Source organism: Rhinopithecus bieti, unplaced genomic scaffold (assembly GCF_001698545.2).
Source record: "Rhinopithecus bieti isolate Rb0 unplaced genomic scaffold, ASM169854v2 scaffold_12155, whole genome shotgun sequence".
NCBI lineage: Eukaryota > Metazoa > Chordata > Mammalia > Primates > Cercopithecidae > Rhinopithecus > Rhinopithecus bieti.
The window spans coordinates 3,057,183-3,080,418 of NW_016807423.1; the positions used below are offsets into that span (position 1 = coordinate 3,057,183).

General features: G+C 52.1%; 1 protein-coding gene across 2 annotated transcripts; it reads right to left on the bottom strand.

Moving 5' to 3' along the window:
- Positions 1-361: 361 nt before the first annotated feature.
- On the bottom strand, positions 362-22,009 carry IPO13 (importin 13). Of its 2 annotated transcripts, XM_017881883.1 has the most exons (21): positions 21,039-22,009; positions 18,561-19,297; positions 11,885-12,025; positions 11,637-11,778; positions 11,362-11,528; positions 11,021-11,141; positions 10,787-10,934; positions 10,179-10,360; positions 10,068-10,094; positions 9,739-9,873; positions 9,447-9,590; positions 8,036-8,116; positions 7,354-7,491; positions 7,105-7,201; positions 4,480-4,575; positions 4,048-4,100; positions 1,736-1,802; positions 1,595-1,653; positions 1,358-1,447; positions 885-1,066; positions 362-795 (listed from the first exon to the last, which is right to left on the bottom strand). In XM_017881883.1, the coding sequence occupies exons 1-21, from the start codon at positions 21,120-21,122 to the stop codon at positions 699-701; spliced, it is 2,988 nt and encodes a 995-aa protein (XP_017737372.1). In that variant the 5' UTR covers positions 21,123-22,009; the 3' UTR covers positions 362-698. The 2 variants fall into 2 exon arrangements, with proteins under 2 accessions (XP_017737372.1, XP_017737373.1); XM_017881884.1 differs by lacking the exon at positions 4,480-4,575.
- Between the last annotated feature and the right edge of the window lie 1,227 nt (positions 22,010-23,236).

The window sequence follows — 23,236 nt, forward strand, 5'->3', positions numbered from 1 at the left end:
CCACCCCGCCACACACACACAGTCTCTTTCTATAGCCCTCCTCAACCGTATGCAAGTTCAATGCTGTAACTCCACACCAGAAACCACTCCTGGAAGTCAAAACCCCACTCCATTTCTTCCCTCCCAAATGGACCCAGCCCTATCCCACTTGCAGCACAAAGCCTCAAGTCCTGTACCTAGGAAGCCTGCTATTCCTGTCAAAAACTTTCTCCATGAAGCCTTCCCTCACTTCTTCACCATTCTCCCAGGTTGGCATGGTAGCTATGGACTAGATCAACCTTTGTTCAGGGCAGAACAATGCAGGACAGAGCTAGGGGCCTAGTAATCAGCGCTGTTGATTAAATAAATGTGTGCATACATTCATGTTGGGACTAATTTAATGGGGATGGTGGGGTTGATGACACTAGTGCAACCACCCCACCCCAAGGGCAATGGCAGTATTCTGAAGGGCTCCAGCCTAGGTGTCTTGGCTACAGCAATATCTTTTCCAACCTGGGAGCTAGAGGGTGTTCCTACTATTCCCTCTCAGACCTGGGTCCAAGCATCCTCCCATCCTTCCCCAAGGCCTTCTGGACCCAGGCTTTCAGTTAGGTGGTGGTGGCAGCAGAAAGGAGGCAGAGACAGCAGTGAGGGTCCAGGTTTACTCTTTGGGGATAGGGAAGGGTGAAGAGAAGGGGTGGGTGGGATGGGGGCACCCCTCAGTAGTCAGCTGTGTAATCTGTGCCATGGAGACCCCGGCACAGCAGTGTGAACTCCTTCACCATCTCCTTCACCCGCCTCTTGTTCACTCGCTCGCTGAAGGAGAAAAGGGAGAGCAGGTTAGCACCAGCCACCACCACTGCCCCCTCTCTGCCTGAGCCCAGGCCCACCCCAGCTCTGCTCACCGAAGGATCTGCTGGCTGAAGGTATCCTTCTGTTCAGGGCTGAGGCGGGCAGAGGGAAAACCAGGTGGCTGCAGGGCCTCCTTGATCCACATGCTCAGGAGGCTGAAGCAGTGCTTGTTCAGGGCAAACAGGATGTCGGCAAAGCAGTCCATGAGGCTGCGGGAGGCCTGGCCCCCAATGGCCTGAAGGAGAGGGGTTCTCAGCACACCAGTGCGTTGCCCCTTCTGCAGCAAGAATGCCTAACTGCCCCAGGCCCTCTGGACAGTTCCTAAGCCAAACCACATCATGGTGAGCGCTGCTTTTTGACAGCCAGCTGATACCCACAGCAATCGTAACAACTTTTAGCCATTTAATTGAAGAAGAAACAGAATCTGAGAGCTTAGGGAACCAAAGGCTCAAGCCTCCCAGAAGGCCAGCTGCCTCAGCAGTGTGGGGCCCTCACTCCCATCAAACCCCCCTTTGCTCCATCTCACCTCCAGCACTGCTATGAGCAGCATACGACCGTCTTCCTGTACCACTTTTCCCACAGACTCTACTTCCCCACACCGAGGCAGCAGCTCTGTCTGCAGAGGATGGAGAGGCCCATCAGCCCAGCTCCTTCTCAGCTCTCCCTGAGGACAAGACCTGTACACCCCAGCCCTACTGTCTGAAGTCCTGGGCAGGGCAGGGCATTGGGGTGGCAGTGGGTCAGGGTTCAGCATGGGACTCACAAAGAAGCCACAGGAGGCCTTGACAGTAGGTGCCTCAGGGAACTTGAGGGCCAGCACAGCTGTGGGACAGGCAGAGGCAGATCAGTTCAAGGATCCTCCTAGGGGAGTCCCAGGCCCACCCGTCCGTCTCGCCCCACTTACCACACTGGAACACAGCTTTGACATCCAATCGTTCACACAGGAACAAATCTGGCTTCCGCTTCAGAGCCTGCAGGAGGTGGAGCTGGTAAGCCCAGCCCCAGCCAGCTCCAAGGACCATCCCCCCACTCACCTGCCACCCTAGCCCCCAACTTCACACCTCACAGGTAGAGGCTGCCAAAACCAGCTACCCAGCCATCTCTGGGGGACCTGGACCACCTCAGAGTTCAGTAGGTCAGGTGAGGACAGCTCAAGGGATGCTATGTACATGTATGTGTACATGAATGCATGGGTGTATGTGAGAGAGGTTGGGGGTGGGGATAATGCAGAAAGTTTGGGTTCCAGACACCTTTCCCTCTCCCCTCCATCAGGGCCAGATGTCTCGCAGGCTCTAGGTTGCCAGCAGTGACTTCATGTTGATTCACAGAGGGATTTAAGCACCCCAGGTTTGTGAACAGGGCAGCAGGAAGAAGAGATGGCAGCCAGACAGGGAGCCCTCAGCCCAACAGCCCTCCTCCCATGTCCCTCCTGTATTCCTGAGGCCCCCTCTAGCTCCTGCTCAAGAAGAGGAAAAGTACAGCAGGAGACTTGGAGCCTCGGCCCCATCTTTCACCCAGGGTACCCTGTGTCCAGGCCCTCTTCGGCCATACACCCACCAAGGAGTCAGTGCTGCTGTGGGTGAGGGGGAAGAGATGAAGTGAAGGGGACAGATGGCCTGCCCCGAGTGGTACCAGGACACGACTGGCACATCCTCAGGTCACAGGAGATGCTCTGCACAGCTCCAGCCATCCTCAAACACTGCTGCTCCCCAGCAATGCCCCCAGTGCATACCACGTAGACCTCTACCCTCCAGCCCCTCACATCCCCTCTACCCCATATTTACTCATGTGCAAACACCCCCACATGCACCATCACTTGAAATGCCCTCCTTACATACCTCTGTCACACCCCTAACATACACACGCTCTCCCCATCTGGAACACACCCTCATTACAGTCACACACCACACCTGCACATCCCCAAACCATGTCCACACACCTACACCCTCAGCCTTGCCACAGTCCCCCTGTGCACTCTTCCAACATACCCATCCACAAATACACATTCAGACACCCTCCCCATCAAAGATACATCCTTGAAAACACCCACACACATATCCATCCAGGCCCAGAACACTCCCTGTTCTTCCCTCCTCCCACCCTCCCCCTCCCCCAGAAACTAGACTTGTAAGTTCCAGGAGAGCAAGAACTGTGCCTGCTTTTGCTCACTATTATATCTTCAGTACCTAGCAAAGTAGAGCATGTATCACACATTCAATAAGTATCTGTGGAATGATAAAGCAAAGAAACACTCCATTTACCCCAACTCACAGGTTAGGGGGTCTGCATGCTAGGAACCCCTAACACACAGAAGCCCCCATCACTAACTCCATGCCCCCACAGCCCAACATCCATCTCCAAACCGTACTCTGATACAGACATACCAATGCCTCAACATACACTTCTATCCTTCATAATACACACTCCCACAACCCAACACACACACCCCTCCAACACATGTCCATGCTCTAAATCCATCAAGGCCTAACACATCAACAAACAACACAAAACACACAACACATCAACATACAGCACATATCAAGGCACACATTCATCCCAGCACCCAACACAATACACATACTACTTACAGGTGATTTCTGTTCCCTTCCCAAACCAAACTCAAAACATACAAAATAAGGTCTCACACACTGAAACACATACAAAACGCAAACACATCCTAACGTGGAGCCTGCGCTCCACCTCTCAGCAGCAGCTCAACCTCTCCAACAGCCCAACTCTGGGCTCCACCGTGCACATTCCTCTTCAGCCCCTCGCTTTGGAGCTGCTCCCAGCCTACCTCTCAGGAGCAGGCTGGGGGCACTGAGGCAGGCAGTTCCCGGCAGGAGCACGGGGACAGTGAACCCCAGGCCCTTCAACTCCAGCCCTACCTGTGAACTTCTTGGGCAACAAGAAGCTGTTGGGCGCAGTCACCACCCCCTCCCTTTCCCATTCCCCACCGGAGGCCAGCCCAGCTCCCTCCTTTCGGGATCAGCCTCTCCCTGGTCTTTGTAGAAGACTGAGCTAGTTGAGGCATAGGGGCACTAAAGGAGGATGTTGGGTTGTCAACTTCCACGGAAACAGATGAAGAAACTCTATTCAACTGAACAGAAAAAAAATTTGTCAACAGAAAGCTAAAAATAGGCTTAAATTGAATTTCAACATAAGAGAAAGAGAAAGAGAGAGAACAGAACGTGAATGAATAAAACTAAAACACACCTGTGCCAGGAGTTGCATAAATGAATCAACAATATCAGGATGATCCCTGGGCCCTAAAATATAATAAAGATGGAACTTAAGAAAAAATTATACAAACAGCAACTCAACCTCATATAGTTATGTGGGACTGAGAGCCTGCAGGGAGACAGCGTGGGGGCACATGAGCAGCAGGAAGCAAGATAAAGAAACAAAACATACAAAAACCATGAACTGGGAGAAGCCCAACAGAAAGAGACGGCAAAGTGAAGGACGGGCCTGCCCCAGCTCCCTCCAAGGGGCCTTCCGCCTACTCCCCACTCCTCCTCGGGCCATCCCCTCGTGTTCCCTTGGTACTTGAGCAATTCTGGACTTCATATAGCTGAAGAAATGGCCATCACACTTACTGTGGCCTCTGGCAGGTTGGGGTAGCCCTACACCACTCCTAGCACATACCTCCCAGCAGCCAGTTATTGAAGAGGAGAGCCGGGATGGCAGGTGGGGGTGGGGGGTCAGTCCTTGGTATCTCCTTTTGTGGTTTATCTGAGGGCCCTAGAAAGGCCAGGGCATCAGAGCCTGAGTAAGTGCCACCTCACTTCAATGGCCTTAGGGCTCTTGATCTGGCGAAGGAAAATAATCTATTTGGTCCACTTAAACCAGAGGACTCTTGCTTAGGTATGGCAGTGCCCAGCATGCTCTGGAGATGGCCTGGCAAGTCACTGGCAGGGAACCAGAGGAGGAAACAGCATCATAAGGCCAAAAACAAGAGCCCCACCCCAGCAAAGCTCCTCCACATGGACACAGACTCAGCAGAGAGCCAAGCTCAGGGCTGAGGACTAGTTCCCATCATCTGGACATGCCAAGAAACAGGGAAAACAGTCAACGTGTCATCCCATGGTCCAGTGGGAAGGCAGAGCCCGAGGAAGGAATGGCTAAGATTGGGATGGCATAACAGGTATGGGAGCCATCCTGTCCAGCGAGACAACCAACAAGCCCAACAAATATGATGTTGGACACTTCTGCCTCCAGTTCTGATGATTCCTGAGGCAAGAATATGGCATGCACCTGGAGCTCCTACCCAGGTTTCTCCACTCTGAGGAGGATGTGGTGCAAAACCATCTGCCTAAGACACCACTAAGTAGCTGTGTGATCTTGCGCAAGCCACTAATGCTCAGTTTCCCCATCTGTAAAGCAGATAATCTCTGCCCTGCTTCCTTCTCTAGGCTATGAAGAGTCACCAGTAAATAAAGACTGCTCCTTTGGTATCTGAACTCTGAGTTATTTAAGTCCTAGAAAGTGAGGCCCAATGTGCACCCTGCAGGTTGGATATTCAGCAGCCACCCTGCTAGAGGTGGGCCAGACAGCGAGAAGGTTCCAAGGGCAGGGAGCCCTCCCTCTCCTTTACTTAATAGCGTCTGTGGCCTGCTGTATTCTGGCCTCATTCTGGGCACTGGGGATGCAGAGAGAAGAAACTCAACCCTACTCTTGAGGGGCTTAGTCTAGTAAGAGAGACAGACATGAAAGCTGATTATTGTGTGTGATCGGTGCTGTTTCAGCAGTGTGTACGGGATGCAGTTTCGGTACAGTTAGAAGCACCCAATTCTGCCTCAGAGAAATTACTTTAAGAAGTGATGCAGTCTTCCTCCTTTGTAAGGCATGAAGGAGTGAGAGTTCACCCAGTAAAGGGCATAGGACATTCCAGTCAGAGGAGCAAGGCACAGGGATCAAATGGGACACGGTAAGGAAGAGGCAGTGTGGCTGGAATGTTGGAGTCATGAGGACATCGGCAGGAGAGGACAGGAGAGGCATGACAGAGCCTTGTCATGTGGGTGGGAATGGAACAATAAGCTGAGGGCAATGGGAACAACGAAAGGGTTTTAAGCCTGGGAAGACAAATGCTCAGATTTGTGTTTTCATGAAGATTATAGCTGCAGTGTGCAGAACAGATTGGAGAGAAGGGGAGATGTCCAGAAAACCCACTAGAAGGTTGCTGATAATCCAGGTGAGACCCTAAACTGAGGCAGTGGCCACAGAGGTGGGTAGAAGTGGACCGACCGAGAGAGAATCAGGAGCCAGGATCAATGGGGCTTGTCCCAGATTGGGTACAGGGAGTGGGAGAGGTGGAGTTGAGAATGACCACACCAGGTTTCTGGTTCAGTTTTCTCCCCAGTTTGGACCTACTCCATGGCCCACAGAAACAGAGGCCAGGATCATGAGACCAAGCACTGAGGATATGAGCTGCAAGTACTCTGGGCACCAACCGAGACCCCTGGGGAGCCTCAAACCTGTGACCACGCATCCAGGCAAGGCTCATGAGGCTAGCTGAGCAGTGTTGTTTTTGTTTTGTTTTTGTTTCTCCAAATTGGAAGCCTGGATTAGACAACACGAGAAGCCTGAATGAAGCCCCTGCTCCCAACTCTCTCAGGCAAAGGGCCACAGTGAATGGAGGGCTAGGACCACAGCCAAAGGTACTTGACTTCAGGCCTAGAAAGGACTAAGCCTTGATGCGGGGAAAGGAACCAGCAGTCTCTGAGTACTTCACTGTGCAAAAGCCCCCGAGCCAGGGGCCCAGAAGATGTGACTTTAACACCTGTAAACAATCATTTCAAGTGTATGGTATCTCCGTTTCACAGATATGGAAATGAAGGCCCAGCAAAGGTAAGTGACTTGCCCAAGGACACACAACTAGTTGGTGGTGATGAACTTAGAATCTAGGTCTAGTTGACTTCAAAAGCCTGTGCTCTTTCCATTTTTCATTATATCCCAAAGTAAAGGAGCCAGCCTAGTGCCCCAAGTCCCTCAGAGCCTCTGCCCACCTCCCACCCCCACCTCCTTCTTCCATATCCAGACTGGCCCTGAGCCCAGCAGGCCAGCAGAAGACATCATTCACCCTCTTATCCACTTCAACCTAAGGTTTCAACTATTTGTAAGGTGCTGTGCTTGATCTCACAGGTTTCCCATCAAGTCCCACGTGTGACTCAGGGGACAGAGAAGAACAGAGTGGGCAGCTTTGGCTCCCCATTTGGGGAAGCAGAGGCAGTGGCAGTGGCAGCAGCAGCAGAGACCCTGGTCAGGACCTACCTTGCTGGAAGAGAGTGAGTGTGACGGAGGTGACGAGCAGGAAGAGGGCCTCAATTGGGGGAAAGTGGGCAGGCTCATGAGCAAAGATGTGGACCAGCTACAAGAAAGCAGGGAATGCTGCTCAGCTGAGACCCAGTCTCACCAGGACAGAGCAATATCCCTGGAATGCAAGTGGGGACCCCAGCCACAGCAGCCATCTGACCCACCCCCACCCAGGGTCAGGAGCTCTGCCCCAACCAGAAGGCCCACCTGTCGAGTGAGGTCAAGAGCAGAGGCCTGGGGGATGGTGCTGTACATCCGACCCAGCATCTCACACAGCTGTGGCACCATGGGGGCAAAGTCATCCAGCAGCGTCTTAACAGACTTCTCAAAGATAGCGCACACCGCCTTGGGAAGAAAGCAAAGGGGCCTGGTCAGCAGGTCATGATTGGCTGGAACAGCGCTAAAGCCCTGCACCGAGGGGGCCTAAAATTGGGCCCTTAGCTATAAGCCTTGCCTGGCCCTGCAAACAAAAGAACGTAAGCAAGTCTGACCCTTACCCTGAAAGGCAGGGGCAAAGGCCCTTCACTGAGGGGCAAAGGATGTAACTGTAGAACTTAACTCCTGCTACTTACATCTCTACCATTTCCTCTCAGGGAGCAGCAACAGCAACAAAAACCTGAACTGAAAAGGGACCAAAGGCAGGTCTCTGGTGCTAAAACAGTTGCCTGAGTGTCACTCGACCCTAATATTATAGTTCTTGCGTTAAGCACTTCTCATGATATTGGGGAGTTCTAAATGTCTTCCCAAAAGATTCCTTATCTCTATGGGGCAGGATTCACCTCCCTTGTTTCTCCAAACCATTTGTAAGCTGAAGTGTGGCAGTAACATCTTACCCTGCTACACCTCTGGGCAGTCACTGTGGGAGCAGAGGGCAAGGGTCAGGGCTCACCTCCACAACCTGGGCATCATTCAACCATTTGCTCAGCACCTTCTGGATGAGCTGGAAGACCTGCTGCAGCACCACCACCACCTGAAGACACAGGAAGAAGTGAAGTGCTTCTGCTATCGATCACTGTGACCCACTTGAGAAGGACTTGGTAGCAGGGAGGAGGGGAGCAGTTCAAACCTATTACCCCAGAATGCACACTGAAGACCCAGTGCATGGGTCCCCTAGGGGAAGAAGTGGTTTGCTGAACTCTCTCATGAATGAAAAAGGAGGATATCCTGAATTCTAGGGATCATCTCAAAGGAAGCCTCAAACTGCAGAGCAGAGATGTCACAAGTGCTTCATAAGGTTACAAAAACTTTGTAAACTCAAAAATAAATCACCCCCTATCTTTGCTCTGTAAAACCAAGGCTATGGACTAGCCTCTGAAGTGCAGATGCTATCTCCTCCAAATAGGCTTGAGGTAGGGAGCCCCAAGGAATGCACAGATGCAAGCTTAAGCTGCTCTCCCAGCTTACGGAGGAGTAGAGAGCAGACTGAGGTCCTGGGAGGTGAGGAAAGGCAGGATGATGACTACCATGTAAAGAAGCAGCTCTGTGGGATGACAGTGGCCCAGGTGTGGTCTAAAGCCAAGAGGCTAACTGAAACTGGGTTGGGGAGTTAAGCAAAGAGGCCACGATGCCCATGGCTTCCTTTTCTCCTGAAGAAATCCTGGAGGGAGTTCTGGGAACAGCAACCAAAGCAGTCTTTGTAAAGAACTTTACAATATGCAAACTACCTTCACTTAAGACCACATCTACTATCCAGCACAGTTCTATGAATTGAGTAAGCCAGACATTTCAATGTTCTCAGTTTTTAATGGGAAGCTGAGGCTTGCCCCAGATCAAGCAGCTTGTAAGTGGTCACCCCAAAACCTGTGCCCAAGCTTATCACAAGACTTATCACACTGCTTTGTGACAATCTGAGCAACTTGAATTTCCTCTACACTGGGAGCAACTTGAAGGCCAGAACTACTACATGAGAGGATGTAATGAGCATCCTTAGTGCTCACAGGGGACAGTAAATGTTGAAGTAGAAGGCCCTACAGAGCTGGAGGTTGAACAGGGGCCCATAATAACATCACTTAAGGGTTGAAGGATATAACGTCAATGTCCCTCATGAGGCTGAGGAATCTCAATGACACCACCCTAATTGGGCTGGGGACAAGGACAACATCACACATAAAGTTGAGTGAGATAATGACATTGCTACCTACAGAGTGAGGCAATTATAGGTCATTCATGGAGTCAGAGGACCAAATATATCACCCCCACGGGGCAGGGAGAACAATGACAACATTACCCACAGAATTGAAGAGTGACAATGACATTCCCACAGGTGGGGGTGGGGGGATGGCAAAGACAATGTCACCCACGGGGTTGGGTCCCTGTGGCACTGGCAGCTTCCGAAGCTCAGGGCCTTCATGATCATCCTCATGATGACTGATGTCCAATGTGGTGAAGAGGTTGGAGAGAAGCCCCAAGATGTGAACAATGGCCAGCTTGTTGGAGGGATTGGGCTGCAGAGAGAAGCAAACCAAGCTCCAGATCTCCCAGCCCCAGTTTGGTCCCCAGATCACGAGCCCCAGCTCTAAGGCCCAGCTCCAACCTCACCCCTCATCAGCCACAGCGCACCAGTACTGCTCTCGGCCCCCAGAGCTCACTCACTATCTCCTCTGCCAGCTTCTCCAGTTGCTGGATATAGGGTGAGATAAGCGAGTGCAGGTTCTTAAGAATCTCCTCCACTTGAAGAGCTGACAGCAGGAAGCCCAGCGCCTGCATCAGCCACATGCACTGGCTTGTCTGTGGGGCAGAACATGGATGGTCAGTCCTGGCCACATCTAGTTGTGGGGTAAGAAGGAAAATGGGCCTCTTGGGAGAAGAAAAACACAGAGAATAAGGGGTAAGAGGAAGGGGAAGGCCAAAAAACAGGATTTCAGGGATAAGAGATTCCCACAAGACCCCCAAGGAGACCTCTAGAAACTTCTGAGCCTCACCTTGTGGATCTGTTTCATCAGCACATCCTGCGGGGGGAGAAAGAAGGAATGTAGTATAGCACGGTGCAGAGTGTGCTCTGAAGCTCAGCACCATCCAGGGCCCCTGCATACCTGGGACACAGCCACAATGTTGGCAGCATAGGGAGGCAGGTCATACTTGCACTCTCGGCAGATCTTCTTGAGGGTAGACACAGAAGAGACAGAGAGCTCAGGATTGCCTAGGGCATGCAGTACCAGGGGCAGAACACTGTTGATCATGACGGGGTGGTCAGCCAGCCATTCAGACAGAGCTCCTGGAGGAAGGAGGGAGACAGAAGGATCTTTGAGGCAGGCCAGACTGGCTTTGTACCATGTCTCTGAGGCAAGCAGAGTTCCTGGCAGGGTCAAGTTGCAGCCCGAGCACAGAGCACTGCTCCATTCAGAGGACATACGCATGTGCATGCTCAAACATGAGCCTTACAGCTGAGAAGCAGGGAAGGGTTACTCAACAGAGGCTCAGTACTGCTGTTTCACTGACAGTAAACTAGCCTCACTGAATTCAGCTCCGTGTGCCATCAGATGGACCCCCTAGACCTGCCAGGACAGTCAGTTTGTTACAACACTGATTGTGTGTAGGCACATGGCTCTCCCATTCTGGATAGAATCCAGCACGCTGGCTGTGGCCGGGGTGGGGTGCTGTGGCTCTGGGAATATGGTCATGGGTTTGTGCCAGGTCTCACCAATGGTGAACATGACAGTGTCTGCCAGCTGCACGTTGCTGATGCTGATCCGTGGGATGAGGCCAATGAGCCCAGGCACCACATCAGAATAGTTGACGTCAATGGTCTCTGCGATGGATTGGAAGCCGTAGAGGAGCGCCTCTGTGTGCTGGGGAAAGAGGGTGCCACTGGCTTGGATGAGGAGGAGGGTGTGAAAGGTCTGGGAGGGCTGAGGGAATCAGGCTTGGGAGGTACCTGCCAGGAGTAGGGCTCCTCTGAGCTGGTGAGCAAACGACCCAGCTTGTCATAGAGGTTGCTGAGCAGCTCGGCCCCCAACATCTCATAGACATACATGAGCGTGTCTGAGATGTCCACCCTGAGAAGCAGATGAAGGCCTTTTATACTGCCTGGATCCTGACCCTGGATCCTGCCCCCAAGCCCAGGAGCCTACCCCAGTACCCCCACAACTCTGCAACAATGCCTAGAAAACAGAGAAAGGAGCCCCAAAATTCAGAAAGCCTGGCCTTGGGCCCCTTCCCTCATTGCCTTCATTATTTCTGGACTCCACTTTAGAGGAGTTGGCCTGCTACCATCACCTGTAAATTCGGAACTGCTCCTTCTCGTCTGAGGACCAGAATCCATATTCCTCATCAGAAGGGAACTGGGCCTTGTGCAGAAGCACATCCACCAGCTGGAAGTAGACTGGCCGGTACACCTGCTGGTATACAGCCTGCTTCTCTGCCTCAAAGGATAGAATATCATCCTGAGAGAGCCAGGGAAGACAATTAGCCACCTCACCAGCAGCCATAGAAGCCCATGATCCACTTTCTTCCACCACAGCCCAGTCCTACTGGAGGTCACACAGACACACCTGCAGTGTGTACCAGAAGGTGAGGGTTAGGGAGCTGGTGGTCTCATTGACAGGATAGTGGCCAGGGATGCCTGTGCAGAACATAATCATGTTGACAAGTGCCAGGAAACTCTGCCAGTGCTCTACTTGGTCCAGCAAGGCCCTGGGGAGGAGGAGACACAGTCAGGTCATTCTACCTCTCCAGGGACTTCCATAACCCCACCTCTTAGAGGGCCTACTATCCCACCCCCAGCTGCTCCACCCCTTACCGGGAGTGGTTCTCGCCCAGAGCCACAGCGATGCGACAGATGCCATGGGAGGTCTCCATGTCCCCATTCTGCACTGCCTGCCGCAGTTGTTCCTGCAGACCCAGCACCAGTGGGATGAGCTTCAGGAGCGTGTTCACGTACCTAGAGGCATGAGGTGAGAAAATCCATCAGAGCTCTCTGCTCACCACCACACTGGCTTTAAAAGAAAGGCATAATCTCCTTGTCTTCCTTCAAAGCTCCCCTCCCCTTATCAAATCCTAAGCAAAACAAGGGTCAGGGTCTACATGGCAGATTTGATGTTCCCCATGTTGGGAAGAACCTTAGGTCAGGGCCCCCAGAACTCTGAGAGGGAAGTATGAGAAGGTCAGTATTACGGGTTGAATTGTGTTCTCCAGCTGGACTGCGAGCTGATTCCAGAATGGGTGAAGATTTTGTTTTTTTGAGATGGGGTTCTGTTATGTTACCCAGGCTGGTCTCGAACTCCTGAGCTCAAGAGACAGCCTCCTGCTCAGCCTCCGGAGTAGCTGAGATTACAGGTGTGAGCCACCACATCCAGCTAGGTTACAACTTTTGGGGATGTTGAGATGAAGTGAATATATTTTGTATGTGGTGATAACATGAAGTTTGGGGCGCCAGAGGGCAGACTCTCATGGGTCAAATTATGTCCCCACAAAAAAGATATGTTTTTTGATAAATCCTAATCCCCGGCCAGGCGCGGTGGCTCAAGCCTATAATCCCAGCACTTTGGGAGGCCGAGACGGGCGGATCACAAGGCTCAGGAGATCGGAGACCATCCTGGCCGAACCCGGGTGAAAACCGCGTTCTACTTCTAAAAAATACAAAAAACTAGCCGGGGCGATGGTGGTGGCGCCGGCCTGTAGTCCCAGCTACTCGGGAGGCTGAGGAGGAGAATGGGTGGTAAACCCAGACGCGGAGCTTGCAGTGAGCGGAGATCCGCCACTGCCACTTCCAGCCTGGGTGACAGAGCAAGACTCGCGGTCTCAAAAAAAAAAAAAAAAAAAAAAAAATCCCTAATCCCCAGTACCTCAAAATGTGGCCTTATTTGGAAATAAGACAATTGCAGATGAGGTTATACTGGAGTAGGATGGACCTGAACTCCAGTATGACTGGTGTCCTTATAAGAAGACATCCATGTGAAGACAGAGACATACAGGGAGAATGCCACATGAGGACTAAAGTAGAGAGTGGAGCGATGCAGCTGGAAGCCAGAGAACACTGAAGACTGCCAGCAAACCACAGAGCTAGGAAGAGGCAAGGACGGAGTCTCCTACAGGTTTCAGAAGGAGCTCAGCCTTGCCAACACCTTGATTTCAGACTTCTAACCTCCGCAATTGTGAGACAATGAATTTCTGTTTGGTTTTAAAGCCACCTAGTTTGTGGTACTTTGTTATGGTAGCCCTAGGAAACTAATACAGTCTGGCAGGGGTGATTGAACAAGAGTGGGAGACAGAAGAGTAAACACAGGCTCAGAAGCCCTGATTAAAAAAAAAAGATTTTGGAAGGCAGCAACAGCTCATGAGAGCATCCATCCCTGACATCCACTCTACTCTCTACCACCAAATCCCAACTCTTGAGGAGTCTGGTGGCAGCAGGGAGGGAGAGAAGTAGATAATGAACTCAGAGAGAGCTAAGAGGCAAAACAGACAGGATTTGACGACTGACTGGATATGAGGAAGGGGAAGAATAAAGGCAACTCTCAGGTCACTGGCTAAACAACTAAGTAGATGGTGGAGCTATTTACCGAGACCTGTGGAGTGAGGAATGGGGAATAGCAACGCCTTTAACGGGAGGTGGAAGGTGATAAGCTCAGTCTTAGACAAGTTGATTCACAGACGCCTGATAGGTTATGCAGGCAGAAGCATCTAGAAAGAGTTGGATATAAAACCCCGAAACCCAGCATAGAGGTTAGAGCAAAAGCCATAGATTTGAGAGTCATCAGCTAACAGCTGGTAATCGAAGCTATGGGAGTAGATGAAAATTGCCCAGGGAGAATGTGTTGAATGAGAAAAAAAATAAGAGGGTCCAGATCAGAGGCCTGAAACACAATGATCGCTAAAGGAGAAGGACAGATAACCCACTATACAAAGGGGACTGAGAGAAGCCTGGCTCAGCCCACTGGATCCCTCTCCAGCACCTTGGTCTGTGGAGATGAGACTAAGCAGAGGAAGCCACGCTCTAACAGTAGGGATCAGGTGCTTGGGACCCCTCTGTTGTCAATCATAGTGTCACCATAGCAATCTATTTTAGGGAGTGGGGGACCGAGGATCCCAGAAGGAGTTCTATCTGGACTTGCCCCAAGCAGGTTGCTAGGCAGTAGCCTCATATCCTTGGTGGGAGGATGAGAATGACAAAAAGAGGCAACCAGCCCAGGGACATTGGCCTCCTTCTCCACATCCCCATTCTGGTAGGAAAAGTCATCCATGCCAGGATATCCCCAGCCCAGAGACAGCCCCAGGGGGCGCTGCCTGGAGACAGCTGGGATAGCTTCAGTCTCCTGACCCTGACACGGGCTGCACCACCAGACAATGGGCATTTTCAGGCCAGACTCTGGCACAAAGAGAAGGGGCAGGGCCAAGGCTATGGCCCACAAGCTCCTCAGCAACTGAGATGGGTGCAGGAGGTAGCGCTCTACCCCCATAGCATCTCCACTGTATTCTAAGGCTCCTTCCTTCACCTGCCAAAGTTTATGCAGATGGCAGATACTCAGTCTCATCTGAGCCTCACAATAGAACAAATCAAGGATAATACAGCCTCAAAGGGCTCAGAGTATCATATCACTCAAGGTCATACAACTTAGAAGCAGAATCCAGGTTGAAACTGCCCCTTAAACTGCTACAGGTCTGCTTTTCTTTCAGGGTCCAACCAGGATTTCCCCCAAAGGATCTATGTGCATCTCAGCCCATATCTCCAGTCCTAACTGATGGGAGCCCCCAACAGCCTGCCTAATTCACTTTCCCTCCCTCCCCAACTCCCAAGGAAAAGGTTTTCCAGCATTAAAAACATATTTCTGGGGAAAAAAAAAAACAACATTTCAAAGGAGAGAGCCAGGAAGCAGCAGCAGCTGTGGAGGAGCAAGAAAAGGGTGACTTGAGTGCAAGCTTAGCCAAGGGGAGGGCCAATATCAGGACACCTGGGGAAGGCGTGCCTGGATGACCCAGGAGTCAAATCCACTGAAGGTGACTTTCACAAGCCAAAGCTGGGAAACTAGACTGGGTAGAGCAAGGACCAGGCTCAGATTCTGGGTTGGATGCAGCTCACCCATGGGAAGAAGTTCTTGCATAGATTTCCTACCACCTGAGCACCTGTGTCTGCAACCTGTGAGTGGACAGAAGAACAAGTCTGAGGTCCCAGAGGTTTCTAGGTTTGGGGGAAGGAGACAGGGAGGATGTCTTTATGACCACAGCTGAGGCTGGGTTCAAGAGGCCTGGCTCCAATCGGTCAGTTCAAGTAGCCAAGGCAGGGCTGCTGGGACTCCTTCGCTGCTGCTCACACGGAGCTCAACCCAGACCTGCAATTAGAGCTTCACTTCAGGAGCAGAGCTGAGAAAATGGGGAGAGTTGCTAAGCAACCAAGAGGCTGCAGCCAATGGGCGCCAAGGAGGCTGTGGGTTACCTCACTGGCTCCTTGCTCGCTCATTCGTTCAGAGGAGAAGGGGCATCAATTACCTGCCAAAGCCCTTGAGACTGGCTGGGCGGGTAAACTTGGGTGTATCCAAGGACACCTCACATCACCCACACACTTGCCCTGATCTGTTTCCCTTAGTCACCAACTGTCGGAGCCCACCCAGCACTTGAGCTTCAGGCTGCCAAGAGAGGCCTTGATCTGGGACTAGGTATCTACCTTAAGCTGGAAAGCCTGGGAAGCCGGGGGATAGGTATCATAATAACTGCCAACACAATAATGAAACCAAATACTGGCAACTGCTGTTTACGGAGTACATAGGAACCATGCTAAAAGCTTCACATTCTCTTATTTAATCCTCATACCGAAACAATCTTTTATTTTTTAAAATCAACCCCAATATTTTGTTTAAAGTTTTAAAAGGCAGTCATTAAGCACATTATCTATGTGTGTATGTGTGCGTGTGTGTGTGCATATACATATACACACACACACACACACATATATATATATGAAACCAACTCCTTTTCAAATTTAGCCACTGAACAATTAGGCCCACTTTCTATCACGATTCCGGTTCTACTTCTTACGACGGATTCTAAAAGTAAACGGCCTTAATCCATTGAATAGTAACTATGTTTCTCTTTTAAAAAATAAACAGTTGGCCAGGCATGGTGGCTTATGCCTGTAATCCCAGCACTTTGGGAGGCCGAGGCAGGTGTATTACCTGAGGTCAGGAGTTCAAGACCAGCCTGGCCAACATGGCAAAAACCCGTTTCTACTAAAAATGCAAAAATTAGCCAGGTGTGGTGATGCACGCCTGTAATCCCAGCTACTCTGGAGGCTGAGGCAAGAGAATCGCTTGAACTCGGGAGGTGGAGGCTGCAGTGAGCCGAGATTGTGCCACTGCACCCCAGCCTGGGCGACAGAGTGAGACTCTGTCTCAAAATAAATAAATAAACAAATAAATAAACAAACAGTTACCATTAACCATTAACAGTTACCATTACCATCACATAAAGTATAAAGGAAGAACATAGGCGCACAGTTCCCATTTTAAAACATGCAATGTATGAATAACCCAAACGTACAAACGCATGCTGCTGACCATCCCAACCCCAGCAGAGACCACGAAAGAACTCCCATTACTCAAGGAGTCAAAATACTCTTTACCGAACACCAGGGGCAGGACTTATGCACATTATCCTATTTAAACCTTTACAACTCTGTGGGGTTGATATGATCATCCCCATTTTATTGACGAGGAAACTGAGGCTTAGGAATGGCTTATCCAAGAATTCAAATCTAATAAGTGAACAATCTGGGATTCAAATTTAGATGTGACTAATGCCAAGGCTTGAGTCGTTAGCCACTGTTCCATGAAATCTCTTTCAATGGTTTTCCCTTCCAATTCTGCCAAGGGTCCCAAAGCCCCATCTCTGAAATGTCAGTGTCAAGGCCTCCAAACTCACTTTTTCTAATCCAGCTCATACCAAAAGTCTCAGTAGGCCATTTTCTCTGCTTAAAATCCTTTAATATCTTTATATCATCTTCAGGATGAAGATCAAAATCTTAAACTTGGCCAAGGTCCTGCATGATCTGGGCCCAGGTCTTCTACAACTCTGGCCCTTAAATCCTGCTGTCTAATCACACCTAATGATTTATAGATCACCAGACCCTCTGGGCTTTCACCCTTCCCTTGCTTGGGCTCTTCCATCTGTCTGGAATGTCCTCCCTATCCATCACTTCCATCTGGCTAACTCTTACACAGCTGGGTTGTCACTTCCTCTGGGAATCCTTTCACAGCCCTCAGACTCAGTGAAAGCCTCCTCTGGGTTCTTCAAGGCCCCTGCATTCTCCATCAGAGGATTCATCATGTTGATTGTACTTGCCATTCATGTGTCCACTAGACTGTGAGCCCCGGAGAGACTGAAGCTAAAGGATTTGTCTCTGTGCTCCCAGAGCCCAGCACAAGGCCCAAAACAGGACATGCTCAATGAACATTTGCCAAACAAACACTTCACTACACTCAATTCTTTAGGGCCCTTGAATATATCATGATGCTGCCCACAAGTCTTTGCAGCTGCTGTGGTTCCTAAAGCCTAGAACACTCCACCCTCCTCCCCCAATCCCTTCCATCCCCACCCCTCCTAATTCAGGCAACTCCTACTTTCCTCCATTCAAAAAACATCAGATGCTACTATGTGCCAAGCACAATGTGACAAAGTAAAATGACAGAGTCCCTGTCCTCACAGAGGTGAGAGAAATCATGTTATGGGCTAAGAAGGAAAAATATTGGGAGCTCTGAGGTAATATAAGAGAGAAGATCAAACTTAGCCTTAAGAATCCATTGAGGACTTCCCTATGGAAATGAAGTTTAAGCTGAGGCAAGGTGTCAAGTACATGTGATGAGCCAGAGGCTGAAAGGAACATGGGACATTCAAGGAATTAAAGAAACTGTGTGAGAGTGTAGAGAGCAAGGAGAGGAGCATGAGATGAGGCCGGTGAGGCCACACTGCGCAGCACCTTTATGAGTCACATTAAGGATTCTGAGCTTTAACCTAAGAGCATTGAGAAGCCACTGAAGGCTTCTGATCAGAAAGATTAGATCCCCATTTTCAAAAGATCACTCTGGCTGCTGGGACAATGAAAGGTGTAAGAGTGAGGACAAGCTCTACAGTAATCTGGGGAGAGAGACGATGACAGCTTCAACTAAGGTGGTAGCAATGGAAATGGAAAAAAAAATAGATTCGCAAAGTGGTCATGAGGAGAACAGCCAGGACTTGGTGACTAGTTGAGAGAAGGAAAAGAGAGTCAAATATTTTAATTGAATAACTGATAATTAGTTGTTTAATGTCTGCCTCCCTGTCTGAACCATGAGGACAGGGACCATGTCTTCTTTGGTTCCTTGCTGTATCTCCAGCATAGGACCAGGTATCAGTACACATTCAATTAATGTTCATTGAACAGATGGATGGATGGATGTGTGGCTGGCCCAAGAGGCTGTCTTCTGCGCGGGTGGGGACTAGCTCACCTCTGGGCATCAGGCTGTGAGATGGCATTCACAATGGCCTCCACACTGCTGTCGAAGAGCTCCGAGTCCTGCAGAGCAGCGAAGGCAGCCTGAATGAGCGCCTCACAGTCCTGCAGTGGCACCTCCAGCTGCACCCAGCTGGAGAAACACTTGAGCACCTTCTGACGCACACAGCTGGGTGAGCTGGGCTGCTGTAGCAGTTGTTCCAGCAGCGGGAAGACAGCCCCACATTCCACCGCCAGGCTGGTCCGCACCAGCCCTTTGCGGTACTGGGGTAGGCGGCTGGTCTGGAACTCCTCAGGCAGCACGGTCAGTAGCTCTAGCAGGGCCAGGCAGCGGCCCTGGCCATCCACTGGTGAGTCCTCAGCCTGGAAGAGTCGTACCATATCTGCCACAGCACATGGCCAAGCGTCAGGCATCATGCTGAGAGCCAGTGAGGCCAGTGCCACGCACAGCCGAGTCAGTACAATCTTGGAGCCACTGGCAAAGCGGGTGATCTGGGTGAAGAGCTGTGCCTTTAGGCTTTCATACTGGTCAGTGGGGATGTCACTCCAGTAGCGAGAGATCTTGATGTGAAGAGCACTGGCCCCAAAGTACTGGATCTCTGGTACCTTGTCAGGCTGCAGTAGCTGCCAGCTGAAGTGCCAGGCCTGTGGGGAGACCTGGGCCTGCATTAGCCACTTCTGAGCCAGGTTCTTGTTCTCAATGTTGGGGTCATAGTAGAGCTGGTGCAGCGCCTGCAGGACAGCACAGGACTGAGCAGGTGCTGGCCACTCTGGATCCTGCCAGAGCCCAGAACAGAGGCGTGACTTGGTCCTGCAAGGGTGCTCCCTCTCCCTGACTGGGGGGCTGAGCAGGGAGAGCTCAGGGCTCTGCAGTGTTTCCTGGGCCTGGGGTCCTGCTGGTATCTTGAGAGCCTGAACCTTGCTCATGCTCTACCATATCCTCTTCTCCTTATAGCAAAACATTATGGGTTCAGAGAGGGAATCTCCACAGGAAAGCGAAAAAAGAGGAAGCTGATCTCCCCAAAGGGGAGGCACTTGATGGCAAGGCCCAGGTGGAAGGAACAGCTTCGCAGGGATGAAGCTAAGTCTGAGAAGGGCATGGAACAGCTTGAGGGGACTTGACCCTCCCAGGCACAGCTGCTCCCATCAACTCCAACAGCTCCTTTCAGCTCCCCCAGGATCATCCCTAGGTCACTCCAGATGCTGGCACCAAAGCCAGTGTGAAATCAGAGCAGGACTAAGACATTTGCCAGGCAGCCCTGGGGCACAGATATGCTGGAGGGGAGGGTGAGAACACTCCTCAGAGGGCACATGTCCAACCAACTGATCCAGAGAAGCCTTGGCCATAGCTGCAGCCCTGGCAAACACCTCGCCTAGTGCTCTCCACCAGCAGAATCCCCAGGGTCTCAATTCCAATGGGACTTTATCAAGTAAGAAAACAGTGATATTTATCTCCCAATAGCACATGGAACAGTGCGCCACCATGCCAACACTGCCCTGCTCCAAGGGGTGGGAGAGTGTGGCCAGGACCCTGATCCTTAATCAGGCTCCATCCAAGTAGGCTTAGCTCTATGTGTACCCCTGACAGCCAGTTACGGCCATTGGCCCTTGTTTGGCCCCTCAGGGATGCCAAAGCAGACAGAAGAGATGCATCCTCATTGTTTGTTACGGCAAATGGAGATTAAGGATAACAAGTGAGCATCTGCAATCATTCCCTGCTTTCAAGTAAGGGAGCCCCATCTCCCCATTCATCCCAGGGTGTATGCATTCCTGCATTTCAGGTTGTAGGGAGCAGATACAGAAAAGAACTAAAGAGGCAGTTCAGAAAGATGGGCTGGGCAGTGGGGGAGCCTGGGAGGGCCATGGCAGGGAGCTATGTGGGCAGGTGAGTAGGGAGGAGCCCTGTAAGGCTCCCAGCTGGACCAGGACCCTTGAACTCAGCACAAAACAAAGGGAGACAGCCCCAGGCCTGTCTGCTCAGGACTGGTCTGGCTTCCATCCAATAAAGGAAGGATCCATCTCCAAAGAGTCGAAACAACCCAGATTGTTTTAGTTCCAGATCATTTTCTGAGCCCTTGGCTCAACAAAATCAGGTTCAGGATGGTTTGGCATCAGGATAATTCCAGGAGACTGAGCTGCAGGTCTCCTGGGTTCCCAGTTTCCTACTGCACTGCTCATGCAGTTCCCATGGAGCTGGAAAACAGCCAGTCTGGATGGGAGGCTAAGTCACAGCACCTAAAGGGACCATCCCAAGACCCTAGAGTATCTGTCCACAGGGGACCTGCCTGTAAGGAAAGACAAAAATAGCCCATTAGGGCACTGCAATACTGCCTGTCCAGAAAGACAGCAAATGCCAGGTGCTCTGGGGGCACCATACCAGCGGGCACCCAGCCCAGGCCTGAGCTCTGCCATTAGTGACAGTCCCCAGAACTTCTGCTCTGTCACTGGAGTGCCCACCCCAGAGCCCTCATACCTTCTCCACGTTCTCCACAGTGAAGTCCAAGGCTGGTGCTGCTCCAGCCCCTGCAGCCCCCGGCTGCTCCTCCCGCCGCTCCATCTTTGCTCCCTCCCTGGCAGGGAGGTGGGCCCTGATCTGTTTCCTGCCCCAGCCCCTTGGCTGATGGCCCCCTGCTAGACCCCGGCTTGGGTGCCCAGGGAGTGGTGGGGTGAGGGGGAGCCCAGGGCGGGCATGGCTGCCGAGGCCTCCCCACCTCGTTTGGGGGTGGGAGGCTTGCCAGAGACCAAAAGGGGTGCTCTTAGGAGACCCAATGAAGGGGACTCCGAGGAGGGAGCCGTCAATGAGGAGCTCTCAAGCGGGGATCCTAGTGGTAGGTAACAGCTCTGTCCCCAGAATCTGTGTGGAGGGAGTCACTGGGGAGGGAGGCCTGCGGGGAAACCGAGTCCCTGGCTCTTGAGGGGTCACAAGGTCGATGGCCTGTACCCACAACACCCCCGCCTGGGTGAGCTCTCGGGTGCTATGAAGAGGTCATGGGGCTGGAGGGTCACGGGGGAGAGAGCCCTTCGTGGTTACGGAGGCGTCCGACGAAGCGCGGAGATGCAGCTCCGCGAGTCTGGGGCGAAGAGTCCGTGGAGTTGAGGGGCTGTGGCAGGTCCCTTCCGTTCGGCCTGGCCCGCGCTGTTCTCACCGCCCGGCTACTGCCCAGCTACCGCCGCTGCCTCCGCCCCAGTGACTGACAGACAAGCCCGCCCGGCCGGGACGGGGCAGGGACCTCGGCAAGGCGCGGGCTGCCCCGAGCGCCTGTCCCCGGCACCGCAACTCAGGCCCCCACTCTCGCCAGTTCTGGCTCCGCACGGCCCGGCACCGCCCGGCACGGCCCAGCGGAACTGCGCGGAAACTCATTCCGGGTCCTTAGCCCTGTCCTCGCGCCAGCCCGCGCTCCCCTGAGCAGGCGGTGGAGCGGCACGCCACCCCAGGCCCCCGCCGAGTCTAGGCCCCGCCGCTGTTCACCCTGGGAAATGTAGTCCATGTTGCGCCTAGCCGGAAGGCGGCGCCCTGCGGAGGAGGCCGGGAGCACGTGGGTTGGGGACCTGCAGAGCCCCGCCTGTCCTCGGCCTACCGCGGCCAGCAGGCATTCCGGGTCAGACCGGCGCGGGGCGCTGCGACCCAACTGCTTAGTAGGAGAACGTGACTCGAGGGGTCCGAGGACTGAGGTGGGAGCCCGGGCTAGAGGGTGAAAGCTGGGGAGGTTGCCTGGTGACTCTGGCGCTCCGCTGCGAGGGCGTCCTCCGGCCCAGCAAAGGTGCAGCCTGGGAAGAAGGCGTCAGCACCACCCAGAGAAGAGGAGAGGGGACTTGGCACGCCTCAGGAAGGAAAAAAGGAAGGCTCTCGGGACCACCCAATAAGCAACCGGGAAACCACATACCATGGACAGTGCTCGGGGAATTTCGTAAGGTTTTTGGAAGTAACTTTATGTGTAACTAGAATAAGAGTAGCTTACATTTAAGTGCTAGGAGCAGGACTTTGCATACTTTAGGTTCAGTTTTCTTAGTAGCTCTGAGCTGGGTATTTTTATTCATCGTTTTCAGATGAGATGAGGAAATCGAGCTTGGGGAAAGTTAGGCTTATCTTGCCCCTGGCACAAAGACAGGGTGGCAGACCCTGCCATAGGTCTGGTCTGCCACAGGCCCCGGTAGTTCCTGCCTCTCAGCCCTCCAGTTGTATTTTATTGTTTATTAACTCCTGCCAGCTACCCTAGCAGGGAAGAGGAAAAAAATTAAAAGTGCAAAGAGCTCTGTAGTTTTGTTCAAGTGGAGGAAGCTGGCATTGACAGCAGCCGCTGAGGCCTGAGAAGGTCCATGAAGGCTTCCCTGAGAAGAGAAACTTGATCTGAGCTTGAAGAATAGAGAGCCTGGGAAGGAGAGGGGCTCATTTAGCTGGTAAGCAAAATCCAGTGGGACTCTCAGTCACTCAGCAAGGCTTCATCAATAAAGAATAGCAAGTAGGCCGGGCGCGGCGGCTCACGCCTGTAATCCCAGCACTTTAGGAGGCCGAGGCGGGCGGATCACGAGGTCAGGAGATCGAGACCATCCTGGCTAACACAGTGAAACCCCGTCTCTACTAAAAATACAAAAAATTAGCCGGGCCTGGTGGCGGCCGGCTGTAGTCCCAGCTACTCAGGAGGCTGAGGCAGGAGAATGGTGTGAACACGG